The sequence below is a fragment of the Podospora bellae-mahoneyi genome (genome assembly GCF_035222275.1).
Source record: "Podospora bellae-mahoneyi strain CBS 112042 chromosome 1 map unlocalized CBS112042p_1.2, whole genome shotgun sequence".
Taxonomy (NCBI): Eukaryota; Fungi; Ascomycota; class Sordariomycetes; order Sordariales; family Podosporaceae; genus Podospora; species Podospora bellae-mahoneyi.
The window spans coordinates 217,570-242,823 of NW_026946360.1; the positions used below are offsets into that span (position 1 = coordinate 217,570).

General features: G+C 52.9%; 6 protein-coding genes across 6 annotated transcripts; 1 reads left to right on the forward strand and 5 right to left on the reverse strand.

Moving 5' to 3' along the window:
- Positions 1 to 100: 100 nt before the first annotated feature.
- Positions 101 to 8,243, forward strand: QC761_500380 (Type I Iterative PKS). The gene is made up of 8 exons (XM_062879286.1): positions 101 to 1,036; positions 1,083 to 1,595; positions 1,650 to 1,757; positions 1,810 to 2,697; positions 2,750 to 6,234; positions 6,289 to 6,546; positions 6,595 to 6,752; positions 6,810 to 8,243. Exons 1-8 carry the CDS (start codon positions 208 to 210, stop codon positions 8,200 to 8,202), a joined length of 7,632 nt encoding a protein of 2,543 aa, XP_062736034.1. The 5' UTR covers positions 101 to 207; the 3' UTR covers positions 8,203 to 8,243.
- Positions 8,244 to 10,231: 1,988 nt separating this feature from the next.
- Positions 10,232 to 11,393, reverse strand: QC761_0025380 (putative secondary metabolism biosynthetic enzyme; the record flags this gene model as incomplete). The annotated part of the gene is made up of 2 exons (XM_062872160.1): positions 10,232 to 11,100; positions 11,162 to 11,393. 2 exons carry the CDS (start codon positions 11,391 to 11,393, stop codon positions 10,232 to 10,234), a joined length of 1,101 nt encoding a protein of 366 aa, XP_062736035.1.
- A 288-nt stretch (positions 11,394 to 11,681) lies between these two features.
- Positions 11,682 to 12,488, reverse strand: QC761_0025390 (uncharacterized protein; the record flags this gene model as incomplete). The annotated part of the gene is made up of 1 exon (XM_062872161.1): positions 11,682 to 12,488. The coding sequence occupies one exon, from the start codon at positions 12,486 to 12,488 to the stop codon at positions 11,682 to 11,684; it is 807 nt and encodes a 268-aa protein (XP_062736036.1).
- Positions 12,489 to 13,161: 673 nt separating this feature from the next.
- Positions 13,162 to 16,190, reverse strand: QC761_122180 (uncharacterized protein; the record flags this gene model as incomplete). Its single annotated transcript, XM_062875478.1, has 6 exons — positions 15,377 to 16,190; positions 15,078 to 15,241; positions 14,670 to 15,025; positions 14,275 to 14,618; positions 13,861 to 14,217; positions 13,162 to 13,795 (listed from the first exon to the last, which is right to left on the reverse strand). Exons 1-6 carry the CDS (start codon positions 15,826 to 15,828, stop codon positions 13,162 to 13,164), a joined length of 2,307 nt encoding a protein of 768 aa, XP_062736037.1. The 5' UTR covers positions 15,829 to 16,190.
- Positions 16,191 to 16,393: 203 nt separating this feature from the next.
- Positions 16,394 to 19,991, reverse strand: QC761_0025410 (uncharacterized protein; the record flags this gene model as incomplete). The annotated part of the gene is given in 3 exon segments (XM_062872162.1): positions 16,394 to 19,478; positions 19,571 to 19,601; positions 19,612 to 19,991. The coding sequence occupies 3 exon segments, from the start codon at positions 19,989 to 19,991 to the stop codon at positions 17,856 to 17,858; spliced, it is 2,034 nt and encodes a 677-aa protein (XP_062736038.1). The 3' UTR covers positions 16,394 to 17,855.
- A 1,920-nt stretch (positions 19,992 to 21,911) lies between these two features.
- On the reverse strand, positions 21,912 to 25,091 carry lag1 (Sphingosine N-acyltransferase lag1). Its single transcript, XM_062875479.1, has 3 exons — positions 23,764 to 25,091; positions 23,412 to 23,699; positions 21,912 to 23,344 (listed from the first exon to the last, which is right to left on the reverse strand). Exons 1-3 carry the CDS (start codon positions 24,358 to 24,360, stop codon positions 22,736 to 22,738), a joined length of 1,494 nt encoding a protein of 497 aa, XP_062736039.1. The 5' UTR covers positions 24,361 to 25,091; the 3' UTR covers positions 21,912 to 22,735.
- Positions 25,092 to 25,254: the final 163 nt, after the last annotated feature.

Sequence of the window (25,254 nt, forward strand, 5' to 3'; positions counted from 1 at the left end):
TTGTTCGTTCTCCAGGGCAGATGCCCGAACTACCTTACACACCGGCTTCAAAGAGGCTTGTAGGGTCGAAGTATCTCATTTTCAGGCACATCATGTGAGGAAATGTCTTCGCACCACTATATAGAGACCGCTCTAGCTTCGCCGTAGACTCAACGCCCTAGGTCTGCCTACCTAGTCATCGTACCTCTCTGCTATCTCAACGCCATCATGCATCTCAACCAAGCACCTCCGGCTCTGACCGGCCTCAAGCATCTTCTCTCCGCTGAGATTGGCGTCAAGGAGATCATCAGCAAGACACCCAACTCCGGCTCGGATGCAGGCTCGGTCACAACAGCCTATGATGATATCCCTACTTCAATCATGACGGCGGATGCTCTTTCTGCTGCCATATCAGACTCCAAGCTTGAAAGCAACAATCCCTCAGTTCCAGTGGCAATCTGCGGCATGGCTATGCGCCTGCCTGGAGGCATCACATCCTCCGAGCAGTTCTGGGATCTGCTGGTTAACAAGCGTGACGCTCGTAGTCGCATTCCAACCTCACGCTACGATGTGGATAGTTTCCTCTCTTCCACCGGCAAGAGTGGAACGGTCAACACAACTCATGGTTACTTTTTGGACCGCGACCTTACCCAGTTTGACGCTTCGTTGTTGTCCATGACGAGGAACGAAGTCGAAAAGCTGGATCCTCAACAACTGTTGCTCCTGGAAATCACCAGGGAATGCCTTGAGAATGCAGGCGAAACGGACTGGAGAGGCAAACGGATTGGTTGCTATGTGGGAACCTTTGGACAAGATTGGTTTGAGATGCAATCCAGAGATACCCAGGAGGCCGGACCCTACCGGATCACTGGAACAGAAGATTTCTTGTTGGCCAACAGAATCTCGTACGAGTATGACTTCAAGGGGCCAAGCTTCATCGTCAAGACTGCTTGCTCAAGCTCACTGATTTGCCTTGATCTGGCTACCAAGGCAATACAGAACGAGGACATCTCCAGCGCCATTGTCGGAGGTTCCAACTTGATCATGAACATGAACAGTGAGTTCCTCAACACCCAAGAAAAACAGAAGCTAACAGTTCATAGTGACTCAGGCTCTTGCTGAACAGGGAGTTCTCAGCCCAAATGGCTCATGTCGGACCTTTGACGCTGACGCTGACGGCTATGCCCGAGGCGAGGCTGTCAACATGATCTACCTCAAGCGCCTCGATGAGGCCATCAGGGATGGCAACCCCATCCGTGCCATCATCAGAGGAACAGCAACCAACTTCGACGGCAAGACGCAAGGCATTGCGCAGCCCAGTTCCAAAAGCCACGAGGCATTGATACGAGACTGTTACAACAAAGCGGGTATTAGCGACTTCACCCGGACGGCCATGGTAGAGGCACATGGCACAGGCACAAAGACTGGAGACCCCATCGAGACAACCGCCATTGCCAACGTCTTTTACGAAAAGGGTGTATACATCGGCTCTGTCAAGCCGAACCTGGGCCACGCCGAGGGTGCTTCTGGCCTAACTGGCGTCATCAAGAGTGTTCTGGCGCTTGAGCACAAAGTCATTCCTCCCAATATCAAGTTTGACAAGCCGAACCCAAAGAGTAAGTCCTATGCCGTGCAGTCTTCCGACATTTAGCTAACCTGAATTGTTGCAGTTCCGTTCGAAAAGGGCCTTCGAGTGCCGGTGGAACCGACCCCTTGGCCCCGAGACCGCCACGAACGTATCAGCGTCAGCAGCTTTGGAATAGGCGGCGCTAATGCCCGTAAGTGTGTGCTCATTTGGTGGCGAGACAAACAGCTAACTTTATCCGCAAGATGTCATCCTGGACTCGGCAAACTCCTTTTCGGTTCCCATGGTTTTGACCAGTCCCAAGTTGGCGCCCAGACTCCTGGTTGTCACGGGTAGCCTTCCTGACTCCGTCCTCAAGGGAGCCCGAGACATTATCGACTATCTTGACAAACATGTTGACTCTGTGGGGGACTTGGCTTATACCCTTGGAGAGCGGCGGGAACATCTCGATTTCCGTTCATACGCAGTGGCAGTTGAAAGCGCACTCACTGTGTTTGCCGCGCCCCAAAAGGCGGCCAGTACCCCTTCGGGTGTCGTTTTTGCATTCAATGGCCAGGGCAGCCAGTGGGCCAGTATGGGATCAACATTGATTTCCAGTTTTCCCTCTGCCTCGGACGACCTCGATATCATGGACAAGGTGTTGTCAGACTTGCCATCTCCGCCGGCATGGTCTCTGAGAGACGAACTTTTACGCCCCAAAGAGACAAGCAATGTCAACAAGGCAGAGTTCTCGCAACCTCTCTGCACAGCCGTTCAGATCATCATTGTTAACCTGCTGAGAAAGTTTGGAGTCGTCCCGGCAGGTGTCGTCGGTCATTCGAGCGGAGAGATTGCTGCGGCATATGCTGCCTCCGCCTTAGACATGCAAGAGGCCATCGTTGCTGCGTATCTGCGAGGTTTTGTCATGAAACAGCAGACCGGCCAGAAAGGAGCCATGGCCGCTGTTGGATTGGGCAAAGACGGGGTGGACCTGTTTCTCGTCCCTGGCGTGGTGGTTGCCTGCGAAAATAGTCCAACCAGCGTGACATTGTCCGGCGACGCGGACAAGATTGACCAAGTCATCGCCGAGATCAAAGAGGAAGCCCCTGATGTGTTTGTAAGAAAACTGGTGGTGGAGATGGCGTACCACTCCCGTAGGCTTGTCCATGTGATTCCACCAAAGAAAATAAGCTGACAGAACTCTAGATCACATGAAGAGCGTTGGCGAGACATACGAAACAATGCTTCGTCCTTTTGTTTCAAGCAAGTCGCCCTCGGTGCCGTTCTTCTCAACGGTCACCAACAAAATCCTTGACCAGGGAGGATCTCTGGATGCTTCGTACTGGAGAAGCAATCTGGAATCACCAGTGCTGTTCAACACGGCTGTTCAAACTGCCCTTGCTCATTTTCCCGACAGCATTATTGCCGAAATTGGACCTCATTCGGCGCTTGCTGGTCCTCTCAGACAGATCATCCAGACCTTTCAGCCAAACAAGGTCGAATACCTCCCTACTTTGGTCAGAGGCCAAGATGGGACTATCAACATGCTAACGTTTGCCGGCGAGCTATTCACAAGAGGCTTCAAGCTTGAATTTCAAGGCATCAACCCCCGTGGCAAAGTCTTGACCAACCTCCCCAATCATCCCTGGCATTATGACGGCCACTACTGGTATGAAAGTCGCCTGTCCCACATGAGGAGGTTTCCCAAGTTTCCCCGTCACGACCTCTTGGGGTCTCACATTGCCGAGTGTGGTGATGCTGAGCCTGCATGGCGAAACATTTTGCGTCTCGCCGACGTCCCCTGGATCAGAGACCACATGGTCGGGCCCGATATCGTTTTTCCTGCGGCAGGCTACATTGCCATGGCAGGTGAAGCCGTTCGACAGGTCACGGGCTGCACTGATTACACTCTCCGAGAGATATCCATCGGCCACGCCATGATATGCCGAGACTCGGGGCACAACGAGACCGTTTTAACGCTGCGTCCCCACCGTCTGACAACGAGCCTGAACTCGGCGTGGTACGAGTTTACAATCTCGTCGTGCAACGGAGGGGCGTGGACCAAGCACTGCTCTGGTCAGGTCAGAGGCGGACGACACCTTGACAGCGTCGAGGTGCCCGCAATCAGCGACCTGCCGAGAAAGATTGCGTCAGGACCGTGGTACCAGACGTGGCGCAATGTCGGGCTCAACTACGGTCCTCGGTTTCAGGGCATCGAGAGGCTTTCTGCTCATCCTGCCGAGAACAAGGCTGTGGCTCACATCATCAACAGAATCGATGAGAACGACTCTGTCTATCAGCTTCACCCGACGACCATTGACTGCTGTCTCCAGTTGTTCATGGCAGCGGCTTGCCGTGGACAGACACGAGCCATGCACAAGCGGTCGATCGTCCCCACGTTCCTTGGTGATGTCTACATCGGGGCTTTGGGTGCCAATAATGAGATGACTGTGGAGGCTAGGGCTGACTACACAGTCAGAGGAGGCGTCGATGGCACATGCATGGGCGTCGGTCGAAACAATGAGGATATTGTGCTCGTCATCAGAGACATCAAACTGTCCCCTGTGGGGGAAGAAGAGCCTGCTTCTGAAGTTGATCCTCATGCTGGCGCGCACCTCGTATGGAAGCCCCATGTGACCTTTCAAGACCCGAGAGACTTGGTCGACGTCCGGACCCTGGTGGAGCAAGAAACATTTCCCTTGTTGCAAAAATTGACGCTATGCTGCTCCATTGAGGCTTGTAAGCGCCTGGAGGGCGTCATCCATACAATCACTCATGAACACCTCAGGAAATTTCATGCTTGGTTGCACGCCCAAGTGGAACAGGCCAAGACTCAGGGATATGCCCTCGTCGATGATGTTGACGAACTCCTCCAGCTATCCTCGACGGAGCGAGTAACTCTTATTTCCCAAACAGCCAGGGAGATTGAGAACACAGAAGCATCCATCATTGGCACGGCTGTTCACAGGATCTTTGATGCAATCGAGGAGATTTTCCGGGGCGACATTGAAGCGCTCGAGGTTCTTCGAGAGGGAGATGTGTTGACCGACTTGTACAACTTCATTGACAACAAGAATTACAGCCGATTCTTAAAACTGCTGAGCCACAGCAAGCCGAACCTAAAGATTCTCGAAGTCGGGGCCGGCACTGGAGCAACGACCGAGGTCGTCTTGGGTTCGCTGGATTCCTTCTCGTCCTACACCTTCACCGACATCTCTCCTGGCTTTTTCCCTGCGGCCAAGGAAAGATTCGACAAAGTCAAAGCCATGGAGTTTATGCCCCTTGATATCAGTATTGACCCAGCAAGTCAGGGGTTTAAACTTAGCTCATATGATCTCGTCATTGCCACCAACGTCTTGCACGCCACGCCCAGCCTGCACGAGACGCTTGTCAACGTGAGGAAGCTACTGAAGCCCGATGGGCAGATGCTTTTGCAAGAGCTTTCCCCAACGACAAAGTGGTTCAACTACACCATGGGCCCGCTTTCGGGTTGGTGGCTGGGAGAGGCAGATGGTCGTCCCGACGAACCCTACGTTGGCTCTCAAAGATGGATTGATGAAATGTCCAAAGCTGGGTTTGGGTATGCTCACCCGGTTATGCTCGATGAAAAGGACGCGTTCTACGAGCTCAACATTACCTGGGTCGCATCGTGTGTTCCTCCTCCCGTGGACCGCCGAGGCATCTCCGTCCTGTCAGCACAGCCAGAAAGCCCCGTTGCCAGCGCCGTGGTCAAGGCCCTCCAGAACCGCAATTTTGAAGTGGAAATCATTGGGCTCCATGACACTCCAAAGAGCGACATAATCTCCATTCTCGATCTCGAGACAAACAAGCCCTTCCTCGATGGTTTATCTCCAACCACCTTCTCCCAGCTCCAGGCATTTACCACGAACCTCGGCAACTCAAGCGGCTTTGGAATGCTCTGGTTGACTAAATCGTCCCAAGTCAACTGCACAGAGCCCCAATACTCACGTATTCTTGGTCTCGCCCGCACTATTCGCAATGAGCTTCTCGTCGACTTTGCCACCCTTGAGCTCGAAAACCTGGACTTTTTGGCTTCTGACGAACAGATGAATACAATCTGCCAAGTTCTCTGCCAGTTTCAACAGCAAATCGCCTCCGGTGGAGACCAAGGCGACGATTCCGGTTCCGACTACGAGTATGCCCTGGTCAACAACACCGTTTATGTCCCTCGTTTCCATCGCTTTTCTGTGGAGGACAGCTTGGCTCTCAAAGCTGACCCAGCGTCCGGCGGAGCGGCTAAGAGCCTCAAAGTAACGAAACGGGGCTCGCTGAAAGGCCTCGAATGGGTAAATGTCCCCAACTCAGAGCTCGACGCATCCATGCTGGTTGGTGATGAGGTTATTGTCGACACAAGAGCGGCAGGGCTGAACTTCAAGGACATCCTTACCGCTATGGGGGTGATTGACGGACAAAAGGTCGAGGGGACAGGGCTGGGGTTGGAGTGTGCCGGTGTCATCAGCGCTGTCGGACCCGGTGCTGCTTCCAATGGCCTCAAAGTGGGAGACAGGGTGGCTGTGGGGGCGTTCAACAGCTATGCCACCAGGGTAAAGGCAAGAATTGTGGCCAAGATATCAGACGAGATGTCATTCGAAGAAGCAGCGACAATTCCGAGCGTGTACTGCACGGTTATCCATGGCTTGTTGGATCTGGCAAGACTGAAAGCCGGTCAGGTAAATCGGTCCAAGCTCTGTTTGATCGCTCAAAGGTGCTAACTCCTTCAACAGTCCGTTCTCATCCACTCCGCCTGTGGCGGGATTGGTATCGCAGCGATCCATGTTGCTCGCATGGTAGGAGCGGAGATTTATGCGACAGTCGGTAGCGAAGAAAAGGTCCAGTACCTTGTTGATACCTTTGACATGCCGAGACAGCGTATCTTCCACTCTCGAGACTCTAGCTTTGTGGATGGCGTCTATCGTGAAACAAAGGGGCAGGGCGTTGATGTTGTTCTTAACTCTCTGTCGGGGGATCTCCTCCATGCTTCGGTCAGTACCCGTGCACATACACCCGGCTCCAAGGCTAACAAAGCACAGTGGAAATGCGTTGCCGAGTTTGGCAGCATGGTCGAGATTGGCAAGAGAGATTTCATCGGCCACGGTAAGTTGGCCATGGACATGTTTCAGGAGAACCGCTCCTTCTTCGGCGTGGACCTTGCGCCCATGTACGTCAAAAGACCAGAAATGGCCAAAAGGTACAATACATCTCGTTCTTGAAGCTCGTAGTGCAGGCCCGCTGACGTTCATCACAGTTTGCTGGAACGGGCCATGGCGTTTTACAAAGCAAAAAAGATTCATCCTATCCTCCCGATGACTTGCTACGACTGGTCTCAGCTGGAAGACGGGTTGCGGTTCATGCAGACAGGACAGCATACCGGCAAGCTGGTGGTGCGTATGCCTGGGGACCCTTCACTTCTCCCGGCTACAGTCACTGTCCGGAGCGGGTTTTCCCTTCGTGCAGATGCATCGTATCTTCTTGTCGGTGGGCTGGGTGGCCTGGGTCGACAGGTAGCCATCTGGATGGCAGAGAGCGGCGCAAGGCATCTGATTTTCTTGTCTCGAAGCGGCCAAGATGCTCCAGAAGCTTCCCAACTTACCGAAGAGCTTGCCGCCATGGGCTGCGCCGTCAAGGTCATCAAGGGTAGTGTAACAAGCTTGCCAGATGTCCGCCGGGTCGCATCCGAGGCACGGCCCCCTGTTGCTGGCATAGTTCAGCTGGCCATGGTTCTGAGGGATGCCGCATTCCCCCAAATGACACACAGCGACTGGGAGGCAGTCATGGGCCCCAAAGTTGAAGGGACATGGAACCTGCACAAAGCCTTTTCGGACGAAAACCTCGATTTTTTGGTTCTCTTTGGGTCTTCCTCTGGTGTCTGGGGCAACCGGGGGCAGGCCAACTACGCTGCTGCCAACACGTTCCTAGATTCGTTTGTTCAGTATCGCCATCATCTCGGTCTCTGCGCGTCGGTCATGGATGTGGGCATTGTAGGCGATGTGGGCTACGTGAGCCAGAACAAGGCCGTCAAAGAGCTGTTCCAGTCCAAGGGTGCGCATATCCTGGGCGAGCAAGAGGTTCTTGATGCTCTAGAGCTTGCAATCAAGACATCAGGCCCCCCTGCTCAGAAGAGGTCCGCAACCGCTGAATCCTTTGTCAACAAGAGTCAGCTGGCTATTGGGCTGAGGGTCGATGAGTCGCGAGCTTCGGCCCAGAATCGTGCCGTCTCGCTGTGGGGTCGAGACCCTAGATTCGGTGTGTTGCGAAGCTATGAGAAGCAAAATGCTAGCACAGCGGGCACTATGCCAAGCGCAATGCTGGAGAAGCAGGATGGCTGCACTGATCTCGACGAATTATTTGCTGCTGCGAGTGACAATGCTCAGATATTTGCTGAGCCATCTGCCAGCGCCATCATTTCGCGGCACATTGGCACAACGCTTCTGACCTTCATGATGAAGCCGGTCGAGAGCCTGGATGTGATGGCAAGCCCGGTATCGTTGGGCATCGATTCTCTGATGGCTATTGAGTTGCGCAACTGGTGTCGGCAGCGGCTGGGAACTGAGGTGACGGTTCTGGAGATTATGGGGGCGCCGTCGATTGAGAGTCTGGGGATGAGTGTCGTGGAGAGATTGCTGGCTGAAAGAGCATGAGGCTGTGTAGCTGCTTGATACCTAATATTCATGTAATGACTTTGGCGGGTCAGATCTTGAGCCCTGCAGTCAATTTGGAGAACGAGGTCTTGTTGATAAAGAGCAATACTTTTGGGACCCCCCATTTCTCCTTCGTAGACCCCCATCCCACAACACTCTCACCCACTACTCACCTTTTTTTAAAAAACTTTTAAGAGTATTAGAAAGTATATATAAAGAGTAAGTCTTTCTTTTTTATACAATTTGATCTTCTGAATGATGGCTGATTTTTGCATCCCTGTTCCGGCAGCTGGCGCACCTGCATTCTGACAAAAGAACATTTCATCTGTGGATGGATTCCTGCATCATATGTTAGCCGAGTAGTCGTTGCCATGAGCTCAAACACGCTGTCGGTTGACTTATCACACTGGAGCCTCGTGAAACAAGGGGTCGTCATCGGTGTGGTTCAGCAGCGTCAAGGTTGGGTTGGGCCCAATAATATCCTCGAACTCCTTGCTGTAGATGTGAAAGGGCCGGGCAACTAGAGACTCTATTGTCGCATTTGGTGGTGCGAATGGCTGTGTTGGACCAGATACCGATGGTTAAGTTGACATTTTGGCTGGCATGATGAAGGGGATGAAAAGATCACACACAATCCAAGCAATGAAACCTCCATATTCTGACGGTGGAGGAACAGTCGGGAGAACATTAAAGGCCCTTTGATCGATCCTTTGTGCCTGGGCCGCAAAACTTTGCCTTTCGGCATGAAACAAGTCTGGAGTGCTGATACCGACGCCTAGAAAGACAGCTGATGACAGGAAGCTTTTGCCGAACTGTAATGGCGGCATGGTGCACAGTCTGAATAGGGTCTATGGAAGGTGCTTCCAGATCGTGGATGTCGGTATCTCTGTGTCTTGCACAAGAAGGAGACATTCTTCAGCAAAGCAGGATAGAGGGGGAGAGCCATCATGTAGTTAGTCCGAATCCTACATCATAACCCCACTCGACCCCTGACACGGGTACCACAGGGCGTAAGACGGGATCTGCATACATCCGCAATCCATGCGAAGATCGATATCTCATCCGAAATTCTGCCCAAGGGTGCCGTCGGACCGGCGCGGAGGTCCGGGCGCTGCGGCGGGCACCACCCCTTTGCGGTGGCAGGCTGAATAGATGTTATATATCCCCATGTTGAGACTTCCAAGGCTATCAATAATCATCCGCAATTGACCATGCTGTCTCCCAGGCACAAACAACCACTTCTCGAGCCTCCAAACACCATGTCTTGTCGAGAGAGCAGGGCGGTGATGGTAATCCAGGGCCCGCAGAAACCATCGTGGTCCTGGAAACGTGCAACAGGCCATTGCTGCCTGTACACAATCAGTTGAATAGACTGGGGGTCTTCTGGGGTGCGGGTTTTGGCTTGGAGTGTGGTTCTGGGTCTTCTCGTAAATGTAGCAGAACTGGCCCTGCGCGTTGAAGATCGTTTTGCCGCTGTGAAACTTTAGATTTTGTTGATCGCGATATCTTGGGATCAGGCTTGGGGATTATCTGTTGGGTCTGGGGGTGCTCGTTCCGCAAGAGCCATGCACGAGGTGAGCTCTTGCTCTTTCGGTCAAGATATTCAATTTAGGGTTTGCACCTTCCTCGCACAACTTTCATTTCCATAGTAAAAGGGAAAGACCGCCCTTTTGGCAGCTGCGATGTTCATATTTTCCAACTGGATCCAACATCCTTGGATGTTGTCATAATCGATCAATGGGAGCCACGCCCTTGCCTCCTACTGGAGCACTTTTGTTCTCAGCTAAGAATCCGGGCAGTCTGTCTGGTGTACCTAGACTTTGATATTTGATTATTGCGCCATGCTGTATAACCAACACCGCCTTTTGAGCCAAAATAGTGCGAGGTCTTTGGACTTGATCAGCTCGGTGCCAAAGTAGAGTTGGAGAATGCTTCTTCTCGTATAGTCCGTCCTGCCATACCACCGGCTGCTTCAATCATTCACCAAACCAACGCTTGTAAGGCTGTGTTATTCTTACTATCGACTTTTTCAAATTATCGCCTCTGTTTCCTCAAAACTCACAAAGAATCGCGCACTATCCACCACGCTCTCCCGAAACATCACCCAGTCTCTCCCCAACACTTTCCTTGCTGGCTCGGAATTAAACTTCTTCATTGCCGCCCTCGTTTTCTTAACCTCCTCAACCTTCTCTGCAGACGCCTCCCTGATAACACCTCTCAGATTATCCCCGAACTCCTCCCTCAAAACCTGTGCCATCTGACCAGGACTAACATTATCCTGCGCTACAAGCAAAAGCCTCTCCCTCCTCTTCTCCTCCCCATCACCCTCAGCCAAGTCATTCGCCACAGTCTTCACCACCACCTCCGCCACATCCCTAACATCAACAAAAGTCCCCCTAATGACGCTCGCCTCGGGGACCTCGCCTCCATGCATCACATCCCAAATGTCCTTCACCCGCATGCTCAGCCCAGACAACGGGCTCGGCATAAACAACGGCGGCCCCAACACAGGACTGGGACAAAAAGTCGTGACATCCACCGCCTTCCATCTTGGATCATTCTTGTCATCGACGATCTTCCAGAGTGCCTTTTCTGCAGCGGTTTTGCTGGCTTGGTAGGTGATGTAACCGGGTGTGCTGTCCCCCAGCTCTGCCACCTTGGCCTCGGCTTCTTGGTTCCAATCTGCCGAGGTAAAAACGTGATCCGGAGAGCGGTAAGGGGGTGGTGAGTACACTGCGCTGATGGAGGACATGAACGCCACTGATTTGATCTTGGTGGGGGCCTCAACGGCGGAGGTGAGTAGGGAAGTGGTCCCGTCAACGGCGGCCTTCATCATGGGGGCTGGGTCGCCGTCGGCCATCGAAACCGGAGAGGCGAGGTGGGCTATGGCTTGGACACCTTTTTGATGTCATGATCAGGTCATTCAGTACAGACAGGAGCACGGGAAGGAGGGACCTGCCTTGGATCGCATTGTCAAACGCCCCTTTGATGGTGATGTCAGGAACCTCGACTATCTCGACCTTGCCGCCGCCTGCTTTCTGGGGTGCGGACAATGCGCGAAGCAAGGACTCGACATTAGGAGAGGCTTTGTTTCGGACCGTGCCCCTGACGCTGAAGCCGGCCTGGAGGAAGCGGGCGGCGGTGTGCGCGGCGATGTAGCCGTTGATTCCGGTGATGAGAACTTTTGCCATTGTGCGCTGGACAGCCTTTGCAGGTGAACTGAATTGGTGAATTCCTGGAACTGAAAATTGAATCGGAGACTGGATAAAAAATAAGATGGCCGATATCGCTACGAGCGACTCGCAAACAACACCGGCCGGTGTCACACACGCCCCTTGCCACGACAACGCCCGCCCGGGTCATACATATCCCGATGCCAGCCGACGGCTCCTGGGCTCACTTATCGTGGCAGCCTTTCATCCGAAACCTTCATCTTTATTTCATCTACCGCACTCCGTATGTACAAATCCCGAACCCCCTTAATTGAACACGTTCGGCACCGGGTTCCTCAAGTAAGGCTTCACCGCCGTCGTCCCGTTGAAATCCCTCGACACCGCCTGGGCAAACGCCTGCGCAATCACATCCGCCCCCTCGGGGCTGGTGTGGGTGTAATCCACAGGGTAAAAGCTATTCACCTTCTGGCTCCCCAACCGCTGATACGTCTTGGTCACAGCCTGGTAGTGATCCACAAAGCTCGCCCCGCTGCCCACGTTCCTCGCCGCGGCAGCAGCGTACGGCACGAACCTCGGCGGCTCGTAGTTCCCGCTCCACTGCCCGTTCTGCCACAGGTTCTTGGGCGTCTGGGCGCTGAAGACGACCTTGGCCCCCTTGGCGATGAGAGCCCTACCGGCCGTCTGGAGGTAGTGGTTGTACGTGTAGACCGTCTCGCCTGTCTTGCCTGACCTGCAGACCTCGTTTCCTGTGCCGGGGCAGGCGCTGCGGCCGTTGTCGTTGGCCGAGTTGGGGGAGCTGCCGTCGTTGTGCCCGAAGCTGATGATGACGATGTCGTTGGGGACAACGAGGCGCTCGATCTCGGCGAAGCGGCCTTCGTTGGTGAAGCTGCGGGCGGAGCGGCCGGAGATGGCCTTGTTGACGACCGAGATGGTGAGGTACCTGGAGAGGTACTCGCCCCAGCCGTTGTGCGGGCTGTTTGTGCGGGCCATGGTGCTGTCGCCGGCCAGGTAGACGGTGGGTGGCTTGGTTTGGCGAGGGGAGTTCTGCGAAGGGGCGGCGTTGCTTCCCGCCGCCATGAGGAGCGGGAGGAGGGTGGCCGGTGAGAACTTCATGATGAGGGTCTGTGGCGGTGGTGACTTCGCTCCCGATCTCGTATCCTTCCCTCCATAACACGGACAGAGGGGGGTCGTGGTCTCTTTTAAAGCAGCCGGCTTCCATCTCCCCGGGGGTCCCACAACATGCCCATCGTGTCATATTTCGTCGACTTTGCAATGTTGCATTTCTTTCCCGGTAGGCTAGCTTCGGGTTTCCTGGATAACGGCCTGGATTCCACCAGCGAGAGGAGACCTTGCGCACTTGCGCAGCACGCTCTCCTCGCCATAGCGGAAAGCGGGAAAACTCATCAAAGCCACAACCGACCGAACGGGACCCTCCACGTTACCGTCGCCAACAAGAAATCCCCCGGGCTAGTGTCGTAACATGTTACGGTTTGGTGCGGCTAAAAGGGGAAATAAAGAATCTGGGATTTTCCCCAGATCCAGTCATCGTCTCCGACGGCACCTCTGTCGGGAGAATGATCCAAACAAGGTATTACGGGTTCTCAGCAGCCGAGTAAGTGGTCAGCGGCATGACATGTCCTTGGCAATATGGCAGGCAAAGCTCCACTTACATCAGCTCTTTGTAGCAGTTTCACGAGAGCGAAGCGTACGGAACAATCTGAGATTGGAGGGAAAAGTTTCGAAACCCCCAAGCAATGACGCTAATTCGACCAAATGCTATGAAACATTACACCATCTCCATCTTATCGCCGTCCATAACATAACCAACGTCGACTGTGGGCTCGGTTCTTTTTGATCTGCTGAGATCCCCAAGCGTCGCCGCGACCCGGTCACAAGTAGCCGCCGATCGGTGCGTCAGCGCAAGCTCGTAGTCTACCACCACGTTCGAAGTGAGGTGCTCTGCCGCCATGGCCGCGAGTGACGAATTTTCCGGTCGCGTCACCTCGCCCATCACCGACTCTGCGTATTGTCTCGTGATCGTTTGGGTGGAAAGCGCCAGGGCCAGTAGTCCCTGTATGAAGACTTTGATAACTTTAAACCGGCTCACGATGCGAAGAAGGCCCTTGATGCAGACCGCAAAGTAGTGTCGTCGTACAGAATCGTCCTTTCGTTCCACCGAGGGTCCAGTCTGGCAAAGACTGCTTGCAAGAGACATCGTCCCGCCCAGTGGTCCCAACAGATTTCCCTGGAGATCAAATGTACTCTGGTAATTGATTACCAGCCTCTTGAGCTGGTCAACCGAGGAGTTGAACGCACAGAGGGCGGATCCTTGAGTGTCGAATGACTGGAACTTCAGCCGCCGCAATGGGCCAAATATAAATGGTTGAAATAATGCAATGACAGCTGCATGAAAGTGCATACTAGACAAACGTCCGTAAGTATCTCCACATCTACATTGGTCAACGGGGTTTCAACCAGAACTTACTGCATGCACATTGTCTCTGGAGAGTTCTGATCCCCTCTGACGCAGGCAAACGGCAGACCTGCCGCCCATGCAAGCAGTCGCCGAAAGATATTTTCAGCTTGTTCAAGGCTTGGGTTTCGATTCGGCATTGCTGCTAGCGGAGAACCATCGTCTGGCTCACCAGTATAGTAGTACAACCGCACCATGTCATGAACTATTACCGCCAGCTCATTCGTGGATACGTAGCTGACATCTGAATAGCTGGGGAGAGGGAGTATCGCTAAGCTACCGTCATCCGTCTTGTACGTATCGCGACCAGCTATGGGAAGCCCGGGATGCCCCTGAAATGCACAGGAGCGGGTATGTAAGTCAGTGAATCTATGTTCGTCAGCTTGAGAGTCTCGCCAGGCTGCCAACCCCAAATGAAGGACGTACGTTTGATTCGAAAATACACCCCACGCAGTATGTGAAGTGGCTTTGGCCCACTGGCCAGAGCTCAGAGTTATACCTGTCGGTTGAGCAATTACCCCTGCAGAAAAAGCGTCCCCAGTCCCGAATAGCCCCATGACCCGACTAGCTGCAAGAGAAGCGGCCTTGTATCGCGCCGAGAGGTCGGCGTGGCCTGACACCACGGCGCAAGCTCCAAGCAGAGTGGCGGTAGGGGCAGAGGTGATGGTGTTGAGATTCAATGACTGCCAGAATAAATGATCTGCTTGTGCCAAAAATCGGACACCCAATTCTTGCAGACCCTTCTCGGGGTATAAGCTGCAGTAAGCTTGCTATGCTTTGAGTCAGCAACGTGAAATCGTACCCGGTTTTCAGCTACTTACGCAAGTCCACGCCAACAATGCATTGACGAGCTGGGATGAGCAGTAAACATGCCCCCCGTGGACCAAGTCGTCGAGAAAGAGGTCTGCATCAAAAAGTTGAAAGGCAGGCTGGTCATTGACAAAGTATTGTGAGAGCAGGCTAGCGGCAAGATCTCCGTTAATCGCGACATCAGTCCATTGGGTGATGTCAACGCTCTGAAATCGGTTGTCAGACTGTGGATAAGGGCGCTTATTTTCAATCGAGCATGTAATCTGTAGGGCATCTATGTGGCTGAGAAGCTGACTGGGGTCGTATATCACCTGTAGCCCAAGGCGCTCAGCATCTGGATGTATTAGAGTAGGGTATACCGAGGGGTCTGAAGGGTGTTAGTTGTATTCCCGCAATGTCAGAATATCGAATATACGTACACCTGGTCGCCAATTCGTTCGCCAGGCTGTGGTGGGCATGTGGTTGAAGCATGTATTCCTTTTCAATCTCTGTAGAGATTTGTCTTGAGAGTAAAGAAGGCGGCAAGGGTGAATTACCGACGGCAGATGAGCTCTTAGTGGACAAAGGCTGGTGGGGTGAGAATCTGAGGTTGTTCATGAATCAATTTACGGCACCGGGGAGAGGAGGCAAGACATGTTAACAAGTTTGAGTGGCAAACTAGATGTTTGTCAAAGGGCCAAGCCAGTCATGAAGAGGGAAAAAAACAATCAATACTCACGGCTGGGAATAATGGCTGAAAGCTTCATTATCCAGTCGTTCTCCCAACGATGATTGAGCGCTGCTAGGCCTCTGGTCAAAGACACTTACCGCAATATCGTCGAGATGCATATTGTCAGAGCTCTCTGCACCCTGAGACCTATACAGCAACTCCAAATCCTGAATCCGTTCTCGGAGACGCACGTTTTCCAGGCGCAACGCCTCTTCTGGCGAAAGTTGGTAGCGGCATTCTTGAGGTCGCTGCCGCGATTGGCACTGAAAGCACGGCTCTCCGCCGCTGCACTTGATCTTTTTCGTCTTGCAATAGGCGCAAGCCTTGCGAGACAGCAGACGACGAGGCGGAAGTGCAGGAGAATCACTTAGGGGCCCGAGGGAGGAAGTTTCTTGAGAAGACCGGGACTCGGCCGATTCTTGCCTGTGGGGTGCGGGGGCAATGTCTCTGAAGCGAGGCATGTTGAAGTGACGAGGTTGTGCAAAGTCCTAGCAGACAAGATGCGTTTGAAGATGGCTGCATACACAAGGGAGCCAGTTGACTTATCAGGAGTTGAGTCCGGCGCCGCGGGTTCGATGAGATCAAAAGTGGCAGTTTTGTATGCGTTTGGGAGAAAACATTTGAGCTTTCATCAGGGTCCATCCACTACTAGTTGGGGCCTGCAGCGTGTCAGCCTAGATCGGGGCCAGGATACGTTGCCAAGCGTATGAGGTAGGCATGAAAGTTGCCAGTAATCGTCATCTAACGTCTTTTCTTAATTGTGGACAGCATGGCGATTTGTTACGAGGTTACCTGGGCACCCCTGGCGAGTATGGCAAGAAAGAGTGCAAAGGAATGACGTCGCCATCAAGCGGTGGAACCCTTCGGATCGCGTGCAGGGTCTGAACGAAGGATTTTCGCCCAAATATTCCTCATCGAGAAATGGAAGCGGGGTACCGCTAGCGGATCCAACGCCCAGACTTCCACTAGCAGGTTTTGACATGTCAAAAAGGGACCAAATGCTCCGCGTAAAGGTTAGGGTTCATGGTCAGTCACTCCTGAATCCGAAACATTGAGATCGCATCACGGCACCTACGACATCCGAGGAAGATACCTATGTTATTCGCCGTCGTAGCCGCTAGCAAATTTAAACCAGGGTAGTTCAATCAGCAAATTAGACAAACCAATTGCAAACTCCAAATTTTGCCTCAACATTGGGCACCAGATCGAGACCTATGGCTGGATGAGCTGAGGCATCCTTTCCAAATGAGGGGTTTTGACAGTCGGAATTTCGAGGATGGCTCATCTACAGGACGTTAACCGAAACTTCAACCAGCAGACCAGCCTCCAAAAGACAACAACCATAACTCTGTCGACAACCTGGCAAGCTTTGTCGAACAGTACCTTCGCTCAACTACCACCAGACAAGACCGCGAAATCAAACTCCTGAAGTTACTCGAAGACATGGGTGATGAATACCTCTACCACCTCGGCGAAAATGACACCCAGGCCGAGAGATACTATAGAAACGTTCTCCAGCTAGCCGAACGCCTTCACGCCGCTAGTTCGTAGTGACCCATTGAAGGACATGACTGTTTTGGCGTCAGGGGCGAAAAGCGGCATTTTATCATGGCATGGCTGGCTATCAGGCTCTCTGCAAATATGACTCCCAAAAGGACTGGCATCAAGTCAACAGTTGCAACAGCCAGGTCAATGTTTGAAAACGAAAACTCACGTTCTATAATCATCTAACTCGATCATCCAAGTCATACAAGATCTATGTACAAAATACCCACGCGCGTCGCCTTCGACCATACCGGATCAAAATTCTGTACGTGTCAACCTAGTCTTTAGTAGGGAAAAATAAAGTACAGAAATAGAATTTGTCCCTAATATCATTTCATATGGGTGGTCTCTGGTATTTCCTTGCGCCAAAATGAAACCAGCACACTCCTTCGAGGGCCTGCAATTCAGCCAGAGAGAAGTTGCACCCAGAAGCGGCCAAAAAAAAAAAAAAAAAAAAAGGAAAGCCGAAGAAGAAAAACTCATTGCATCCAAAAGTCGGATAAATCTTAACCCCTTTCCCCTTCCGAAAGCCAAGCGAGCCCAAGACCGTTCCCTCCCTTATGCCGACCAACGCCCCTGGAAGAGAACTGACAAAACAGGCAAATCAGAAGAGAGGGAAGAGAAATAAGGGTGGTTCCAAACGAGAGCAAGAAGAGAACACAAAAGAGAAGTAATAAAAGATACACCGGCAGACTTTTGTTCAAAAGATATAACAATACTCGCCCCCGTTTCATGAAGGCGTGCGCGCGTGTGTGCGACCCCGTCCTCCTGTCATTCCAGACATGCTTGCCCCCAGGCAAGAGGCCATCATCATGTCATGCTCCCCATTCAGTGCCCTCGCTTATCCCTTGGAAGATGAGGATAGAGGCCCCAAGTCCATGTTGAGAACAGATGATTGTGGAGTCCAATCATGACACATCCTACACCACCGGAGGCGCACCATTTAGTCACTATCATCAAGGGCGATGGCAGCAATGGGCGTGGCAATCACACGACCAGTCTCAACCACGGTGCGGCGGGTGGTGAATGTCATGACTGTGGGCTTGCGAGTGATGGTGGTGGTGCGCTTAGTCGTGGTCATTAACAGCTTGGTTGTCGTTGTGCGGAGCGTGGTCATAATCGGGCGGGGGTTGGTAATATTTGTCTTGTGAGTGGTGGTGGGATGAAGACTGATTGTAAGCCGAGTAATCGTGGGCTTGCCAGTAGTGGTAGGCTTCCACTTGTGAGTGGTGTTAGGCTTGTGAGTGGTAGGCTTGTAAGTGTTGGTAGGCTTCCAGTTGTGAGTGGGGGTATGCTTGTGAGTGGTAGGTTTCCAGTTGTAAGTGGAGGTAGGCTCCGACTTGTGAGGGGTGGTATGCTTGTGAGGGGTGGTATGCTTGTGAGTGGTGTTAGGCTTGTGAGTGGTAGGAGGCTTGTAAGTGGTAGGAGGCTCCGGCTTGTGAGGGGTATTAGGCTTGTGAGTGGTAGGAGGCTCCGGCTTGTGAGGGGTAGGAGGCTCCGGCTTGTGAGTGGTAGGAGGCTCCGGCTTGTGAGGGGTATTAGGCTTGTGAGTGGTAGGAGGCTCCGGCTTGTGAGTGGTGTTAGGCTTGTGAGTGGTGTTAGGCTTGTGAGTGGTGTTAGGCTTGTGAGTGGTGTTAGGCTTGTGAGTTGTAGGAGGCTTGTAAGTGGTAGGCTCCGCCTTGTGAGTCGAGGTAGGCTCCGACTTATCAGTCGAGGTGGGCTCCGACTTGTCAGTCGAGGTAGGCTCCGACTTGCCAGTCGAGGTGGGCTCCGACTTGCCAGTCGAGGTGGGCTCCGACTTATCAGTCGAGGTGGGCTCCGACTTATGAGTGGTGTTGGGCTTGTAAGTGGTAGGCTCCGACTTGCCAGTCGAGGTAGGCTCCGACTTGCCAGTCGAGGTGGGCTCCGACTTGCCAGTCGAGGTGGGCCCCGACTTGTCAGTCGAGGTAGGCTCCGACTTGCCAGTCGAGGTGGGCTCCGACTTATCAGTCGAGGTGGGCTCCGACTTATGAGTGGTGTTGGGCTTGTAAGTGGTAGGCTCTGACTTGTCAGTCGAGGTAGACTCCGACTTGTTAGTCGAGGTGGGCTCCGACTTATGAGTGGTGTTGGGCTTGTAAGTGGTAGGCTCTGACTTGTGAGTTGAGGTGGGCTCCGACTTGTGAGTCGAGGTGGGCTTCGACTTGTCAGTCGAGGTGGCCTTCGACTTATGAGTGGTGTTGGGCTTGTAAGTGGTAGGCTCTGACTTGTGAGTTGAGGTGGGCTCCGACTTGTGAGTCGAGGTGGGCTTCGACTTGTCAGTCGAGGTGGGCTTCGACTTATGAGTGGTGTTGGGCTTGTAAGTGGTAGGCTCTGACTTGTGAGTTGAGGTGGGCTCCGACTTGTGAGTCGAGGTGGGCTCCGACTTGTCAGTCGAGGTGAGCTTCGACTTATGAGTGGTGTTGGGCTTGTAAGCGGTAGGCTCCGACTTGTCAGTCGAGGTGGGCTCCGACTTATCAGTCGAGGTAGTCTCCGACTTATGAGTGGTGTTGGGCTTTGCCGTGGTGGTGGGGGGAGCGACAATGGTGGTCTTGACGGTCGTGGCAGTGGTCCGGCAAGTGCGGTAGTAGTCGTCATCCAAGATATAACCGTAACCATCTCGCATGGACATCTGCGAGGGACCACGAGTCTCGCCGCGGTTGGTGGCATAAGACTGATCCCACTCGCGGGTGTACATCGAGCAGAACAGACCCTGGGGGACTCCGTTCTCAAACAGGGTGTAGGCAAGGAAGAATCTGCAAGTGTCGTAGGTGCCATCAGGCTTGGGGTGCTTGCGATGATAGTTGGTGACGCTCACACAGTGAGCAGCGCACAGGTGAGGGATGTGGGCCTCAGGGAAGAACTTGAAGCCTATGTAGGTGTCCTTGCCGTCCTCGTCCATCGGAGCATTGATGGTGGCATCTCCATAGGGGATGGGACCGATGAAGCCATCAATGGGATCAGGGAAATCAGCGTTGCGGATGACAACAACACTGCCGAGAGCACTCGAAGGCAAGGTGGCCGAAATGCCCGCGGCCAGCAGGGCCGAAACCATGCCCTTCATGTTGGACGATGGTGACGAGAGCAGTTAAGAGGGAGAATGATGAAAAGAGTGAAGCAACGCTTGAAAGTTGCAATGCGAGCAATGCAATGCGAAGGCTTTCAAGGTCGGCTCTGGGCTACCGGGCTGACTGGGCTGGATGCTGCTGGGGAAAGATGTGGGAGTAAGGGGAGCACAACCAGCGATATTTAAGATCATGGCGACCTGATCGTTCTTCGCAGGCCCACTCCGTATTCTGCTTCGGTGGTGTTGTCGGAATGGGGATCTGGAAGCCTGTTGGCGTGAGGAGAGCCGGGAGAGGCTTGCATCCTAAGCCACGCCCACGCAGGTAGAGGCATGGCTTTGATGGCGATACGAAGTGACCATCCACCCACTCCACCCCTACATCATTTGTGTACGATCTAAAACTTCTCAACGGTAGTTCTGCCCTCTTCATGTAAGCACTTTTGGATTCGCAGAGAGCGAATGAGGTGAACAGCTCGGAACTAATCTCTGCTGTGTATCATGTCATCTGCTCTCGAGATCGCTGTCTTCAAATTGCCCATCAACGTAGTCTCTTCTTCAAAGCAGCATTCTGTGATTGAGCTTTGAAGTGTCCGTATGGACCAAGAAGGATACCGGCCAGTCACACAACAAACTTACAATGAATGCAAAAAAGGGCACCGTCCGTCCCATCGTTGCCCCGTGTTTCTTACGTCAGGGTCCAGCTATGGATGATGAAGGAGAGTCAACGTGCGAAAAGGATTCTGCATGCGAAGAGCCAGGAGCTTCGTAACTTCAATCCCCCCCACCCCCCAAAGCTCGGATAAGCTTCTTCAACAGCGGTTCGGTTCGGTCCGGCCCCGTGCTAGTCCCGCTGTCAGTCCACTCCCTTGGCCATGGCAACCGCAGCAATCATCATCACTTCATCCCAACCTCAACTGTGGACTCGAACCAAAATTACGAGCAGCCCCCCGCTTGCTATCCTTGCCCCCTTCTCCCACAACCACCGGACTCCGTGAATACTTGACCAGGGTAGACCCAATACGCAGCGTAGGCAACTCCGGCCCACATTCTCGGTGATGGAAAGGTGATCTCACCTTGGACCAACGGGGTACCTAGGTGAGTGAGCACGCGATCGACCGGATTCTCCCCGGTGTATCCAGTTACATGAAACTAGAACACCGAACCCCAAAACGCATTGTGGGGCTCCAGCTTCTCGTGAACATCGATGTAATGTGCCAGGATTCTCTTGTTGAAGCCCATGATCATACTCGAAGTTTACCATCGCTCATGACAAAATCAGGCCGGAACCATGAAAAGCGTGGAATCTATTCGGGGATCACCAAACGCAACATCCAGACCCAAATCCTAACCACCTATCCATCCCAACAAACCAGGGCAGTCTCTGGTCAGATCCCAATTGGCAATCCCAACCTGTCTTATTATATACATGTTTCTCTCAGCGTTGTTCTTTTCGATCTGGTTGGCTCTATCTCAGCTGAATCCCCGTCTATCTTCGAGACCCGACTACCGCCTTCAGAATCCCACACTTACCCCCTCTGCAAATCCAAAGAAAACACCGCCGGGCTCGAGACACAAGTTTTTGTTTGGCACCATTGAGATAAGACAGCAGGTATCTCCCATGATAAGCATCACCCAAGTACCAAATAACCGTCCACCTGATCTGAGCACATCAACTTACCCCAGCTCAAGCGCGTTGCGGGCCATCACCTTTTCCAGCTCCCACTTTCGTTAGAAGTACCTTACCCAACAAGACTCCCTCTTCCACACCATACCGTATCTGTCCCCGACCATGATCGCCCTTTATTATCATCCCGAATCTCTTGGTGGAGATCCAGAGTGGTACATCCGGCCATCAAATTGTATAGAGCTTTGCTCAAGGATACAACGAAAACGGGAGTCGGAAAGGGTGGGCGATGTCAAGTTGCCCGGATTGAGACGTCAGGACGCGAAGGGAAATATTGGGTATTTGTTGATATTAAAACTACTAATGTGCTGCTCGCCGCGTCTCTCTGTCTTGTGACAAACCAAAGGATGTTTGTGGACTAAAGATGAAACACAGCCATCTTTCCCCAACCTGAACAGACTATCAGGAGGCAGACATAACAAATTCTTTGTTAAGCCGTACACCATCAGCTCTCTCTCTATTCAATATTAATCGACGCATGAAAACAAAACTGGTATAATAGGGTATTCTTTTTTCCCCGCCTCGGGTTCGTTTCGTTCGTTTGTTTGTGTATGTTCCAATTCCCCTCCCCACCTATCCGTTCCATCCCAATGCCTGCCCCTCCACCATTTTTTGAGCAACCAGAGCAGCAGCTGGCGAAACCATGCAACAGTAGACTCCCAACACCACCTCACAACTTTTCCACTTTCTCACAAATCAGCCCCTCGCAAGTAAATGGGCAACCAAATAAGAAAAAAGAAGCGGGGGCTGGTTGCGAGGCGGTGACAGTGAAAAAATAAAGGCACCGATGTATACGCAACGGAGAAAGACATTTCGGAAAACCCGTCAATTCGAAAAACAAAAAATGATCTCCCCAACGCCCACAATTAGTTGTACCCTCCTAGTTTGCCTTTCGCCCTCAAGCCAAAGTGGTAGTGTTGGTGATTGTGGGCCGGCCCTCGTCTATACCACTGTGCATTCTTCGCTTTGGCAACCATTGTCTTCCTGCCCGGGTCTTGTCGCTATAAAAGGAAAAAGGTATTTTTTGGCAAATATAACCAACAGAATCATCGCCACCTTAGTCAACCTGCTTCTCGCAACCGATTCGTCCGAGGAGTTCCTTACGGTCGCTGTGACCAGGCAAGCTGACTCCTGTTGCCGTTGTTGACCTTTTGCCGCGGGCCACCCTCCTCTCCCAGCTTTTCAGATCGATTTCGTCTGCGCCAACTTCCTCCTCAAGCGGCTGCGCCTCCTCGTAAACATACTCATCCGGATCCTCGAGATCATCTGCTTCGTCATCACTTCGCGTGTCCTCGGCGCTGCCTCCCTTGATCACTTTGATGGCAACTCGTATAATTAGATAAAACCACATCACGGTCAGAATCTGGAGGAAAAACAGCATGCCGAAGAATCCGTTCCGGAAGTTGTGGTTGAAGCAGACTGGTGCATCGGTATCCCAGAGCGGCCTCGCAATATAAAGCCAGGTGTCGTTGGCGGGTGGCGGGTGCGGTCCGTCAAGTTCGCGCCCGTAGAAGCAGCCGTTCATGTAGATCAGGGTATGAGCCCAGACGGAGTAGATGGCCATCGGAAAGAATATGTGTCGCGCGATGAACCATGTGACCATGAAGACAGCAAACATGACATCGCAAATCGTCTTGTAACCCAGGTATTTGAGACACTTGGCGAACTAAGGGGGTTTGGTTAGCAGACTAGAACATAATCAGGGGGTGTCGAGGCGTCACGACAACACATACGGGAAGGAAAATGTCCACCACATCCATCAGAACCAGAATGAGATTGCCCACGCGCGTGTGTCCCTCTCTGTAAGCAGCATAAATCAAGGTGCTTGTAACGATGTGGTGGGAAAACATTTGCCAGTGGTCCTTGCGGCGTTCCTCGATGTTGATAACAATGAGTAGCTGCAGGTAGAAAGACAGCTGTGCCAGGGTGTAGGCCTTCATGAGCCCATCCATTTCACGATTCGGCCATTCTTTCCAAAGATCGTGGAGGCTCAGATAGTAGGTAGATGTCCGGTAGATGTACTGTGCCATCGTGTCAGCACGCCTCACTTCAACCACAGAAACGAAAAGTAATTTTAACACATACCACTCCCAGGGGCCAGAAGAAAGAATAGTAGACCAACAACCAGCCTTGTTCGCTGAATCTTACAATGTCTTTCTTCTTATGAACTCCCTTAGCCCTAGCAAACGGAGCCAGCACGTATTCCATTATCCCAGCCCTCAAGCCCGTCAGCACCACGATGAAGAAAGCGATGAGGTACCAATCGTCGCCACCGAGGAAGTATTTCCCTGTATTCTGGTTGTAATACGAGAGCGTAAAGAACTTGGATGTGTACTCGCGCGCGCGGGGCATGCTGTGGGCCAGGAAGAGGAGGGCGACGAGATTGCAGGAGAGTCCTGTGGAAGTCAGCTTGAGATCCAAAGACCAAGATACGAAGTATGGGGACTGACCAATCTGATTGGCAACAAACCACCGGGCAAGACCTTTCAGAGCCCCATCATCCTTTCGCTTGGGTCGACGAACAAGCACTTTGTTGCCGTTTCTTTGCATGTATAGGGGCACGTTCAAACTGTTGGGCTTGCCGGTACTCCGTGGTGCTGTCTGCGGCAGGCCAACAGAGGCGACTTGGGTATCGTGCTGGTCGGAGCCATCTTGAGAAATAGGGGCCGGGAGGTTGCTCATGGTGTACTGAGCGACGGCCGGACCGCCAATTGACCGTCTGGGAGACGAGCTGATGGAGTAGCACGATGTTGTTGAAGATTCGTCGCGATCGAGACCACCGACTTTTACTTGAGCCGTGCCGGCTGGATACAAGCCGTCCGTCGGGCGTTTTGGGCACGGTGAAGCCGGTCGAACAAGAGGCGCGAGAGTGTCGTCGGTCCAGCTGTCACCACGCGGTGCTCAGAGCAGGTGCGGGACGGGGTTGAATGTTGAGAGGCAGGAAGGGACACCACCAGATTGGGAAATAAAAGAAAACGAGGACGCCGTCAATCACCAACAGCAAGACGATAGAGACGACAGCAAAAACGAACGACGAGCTGCTTCTTGAAACCAATCCAGTCCAATCCAACGGGACAATTGGCAAAAGACAACGGCAGCGGTAGCGAACGACGGGCAGGGAACAGTTCCACACTCCACCCCGTTTGGCGGTTTGACCAAAATGTTGAATTTGGGCTGGACTGAGCCCAGCCAGCCCCAAAGGCGGTGGACATGCACTGTGCGGGCTCACGGCAAGCTTTCTGCTGTGAGCTTTCTTCCAGGGGTAGGGGCCCCGGCACCAAAAACTCCAAGCGCACCTTGCTGGATTGGGAAAGGCGGGGATGGCGGAAGCAGGGTGAGCACTGACCGTAGATCAGCTCTGTTCTCCTTTTTCTTGCTTTCTTCAAACATATTTTTTTTTTGCTGGTGACAGATGCAGCACGAAAACTTCTATCCAACTGAATGTCTAGCTCAAGGCAATGCTCGAGCTTCTCTATTTGAAAGATCTGTGACACCGTCTGTACACCCAAGATCGGGTCAGGGGAACAGCTGTTGCACGACAACTGATCAGAGGGGGTCCGTAGAGGGTTACACAGT

What these genes read in the sequence shown, in the direction of transcription:
- QC761_500380 (XM_062879286.1), top strand. Translation starts at nt 208, where the DNA reads ATGCATCTCAACCAAGCACCTCCGGCTCTGACCGGCCTCAAGCATCTT. An exon ending in CTTGATCATGAACATGAACA is followed by an intron (nt 1,037 to 1,082) that starts GTGAGTTCCTCA and finishes AACAGTTCATAG; the next exon opens with TGACTCAGGCTCTTGCTGAA. An exon ending in GGGATCTCCTCCATGCTTCG is followed by an intron (nt 6,547 to 6,594) that starts GTCAGTACCCGT and finishes AACAAAGCACAG; the next exon opens with TGGAAATGCGTTGCCGAGTT.
- lag1 (XM_062875479.1), bottom strand. Translation starts at nt 24,360, where the DNA reads ATGAGCAACCTCCCGGCCCCTATTTCTCAAGATGGCTCCGACCAGCAC. An exon ending in TCTTCTGGCCCCTGGGAGTG is followed by an intron (nt 23,700 to 23,763) that starts GTATGTGTTAAA and finishes ACGATGGCACAG; the next exon opens with TACATCTACCGGACATCTAC. An exon ending in TGGTGGACATTTTCCTTCCC is followed by an intron (nt 23,345 to 23,411) that starts GTATGTGTTGTC and finishes AAACCCCCTTAG; the next exon opens with TTCGCCAAGTGTCTCAAATA.